General features: G+C 63.1%; 1 protein-coding gene across 1 annotated transcript; it reads right to left on the minus strand.

The window, feature by feature from the left end:
- Nucleotides 1–275: 275 nt before the first annotated feature.
- LOC128577846 (ferritin heavy chain-like) lies at nt 276–824 on the minus strand. The gene has a single exon (XM_053580200.1). It carries the CDS (start codon nt 822–824, stop codon nt 276–278), a length of 549 nt encoding a protein of 182 aa, XP_053436175.1.
- Between the last annotated feature and the right edge of the window lie 237 nt (nt 825–1,061).

The following is a 1,061-nucleotide window of genomic DNA, read 5'->3' on the forward strand; positions in this document are numbered from 1 at the left end:
TGCATGTGGATGGGGTCTGTGTGGGTGGGTGGAGAGTCCCGGGGAAACCCATTTTAACCCTGGGTGGGGACTTTGCCCTTCTTCCTAAAAGCTGAGAGTTTGCAGACACGCATCAACCGGACACCTTTATTGCTTCAAGAACCAGATAACTTTATTGGAAACAGTGGTGAAACAGAAAGGAAACAACGTAAGTGAATGCTCTGCAAAGGCAATGTGCTCCCCTGGCCTGGTGGCCGATCCAGGGAAGCACCCGTGGCTGTGGGGACAGTCCCAGCTCAGTTCTCCTGGTCGCTGCCGCCCAGGGTGAGCTTGTCAAAGGTGTAGTCAGCCAGGCCGGCTTCCGGGGCCCCCAGGCTGCCCAGGTCGGTGAGGTAGCCAACCAGCTCCTTCAGGGTCTTCACTTGATGGTGCAGAAAGTGGGTCTCCAGGAAGCTGCAGAGCTGCGGGTCGCCCTTGTAGCAGGCCAGCCGGTGCAGGTGGAGCAGGTTCTGGTTGACACTCTTCTCCAGCTGGAAGGCGCACTCCATGGCCTCCAGGGCATTGACCCAGTCGTCGCTGTTGGGCTTCTTGACGTCGCGAAGGCAGACGCGGCCCCCGCGCTCGTTCTGCAGCTGCATCAGCTTCTCGGCGTGTTCTCTCTCGTCATGCGACTGGCGCAGGAAGTAGCGGGCGAAGTGCTTCAGGGCCACGTCGTCCCGGTCGAAGTAGAAGGCCATGGAGAGGTACACGTAGGAGGCGTACAGCTCCAGGTTGATGTAGCGGTTGACGCCGGCCTCGCAGTCGGGGTGGTAGTTCTGGCGCACCTGGGACGGAGCGACGGCCATGGCGGGCTGCACGGGCTGAGCGAGCACGAAGACTGGGAAGGTGCCGCGGTAGCGCGCGCTGCGGGGAGGGCAGCGGCAGCGGGAGCGGCGACGGGGGCCTCCGGTCATCCCCAGGGTGAGCAAAGTTGGTGGCAGCGGAGGGTGAGCTCCGGCCGCGTGGCGGGTGAATGGCGGGCGGGACAGTCAGGCCACCAACCAGACGCGGCCTGAGGGCTGTTGGCCGGGCGGAAGTGGTAG

This window comes from Nycticebus coucang, chromosome X, assembly GCF_027406575.1.
Source record: "Nycticebus coucang isolate mNycCou1 chromosome X, mNycCou1.pri, whole genome shotgun sequence".
In the NCBI taxonomy this organism is placed as follows: domain Eukaryota; kingdom Metazoa; phylum Chordata; class Mammalia; order Primates; family Lorisidae; genus Nycticebus; species Nycticebus coucang.

Bases quoted from the DNA above. Each gene is read 5' to 3' on its own strand.
- LOC128577846 (XM_053580200.1), bottom strand. From the start codon at position 824: ATGGCCGTCGCTCCGTCCCAGGTGCGCCAGAACTACCACCCCGACTGC.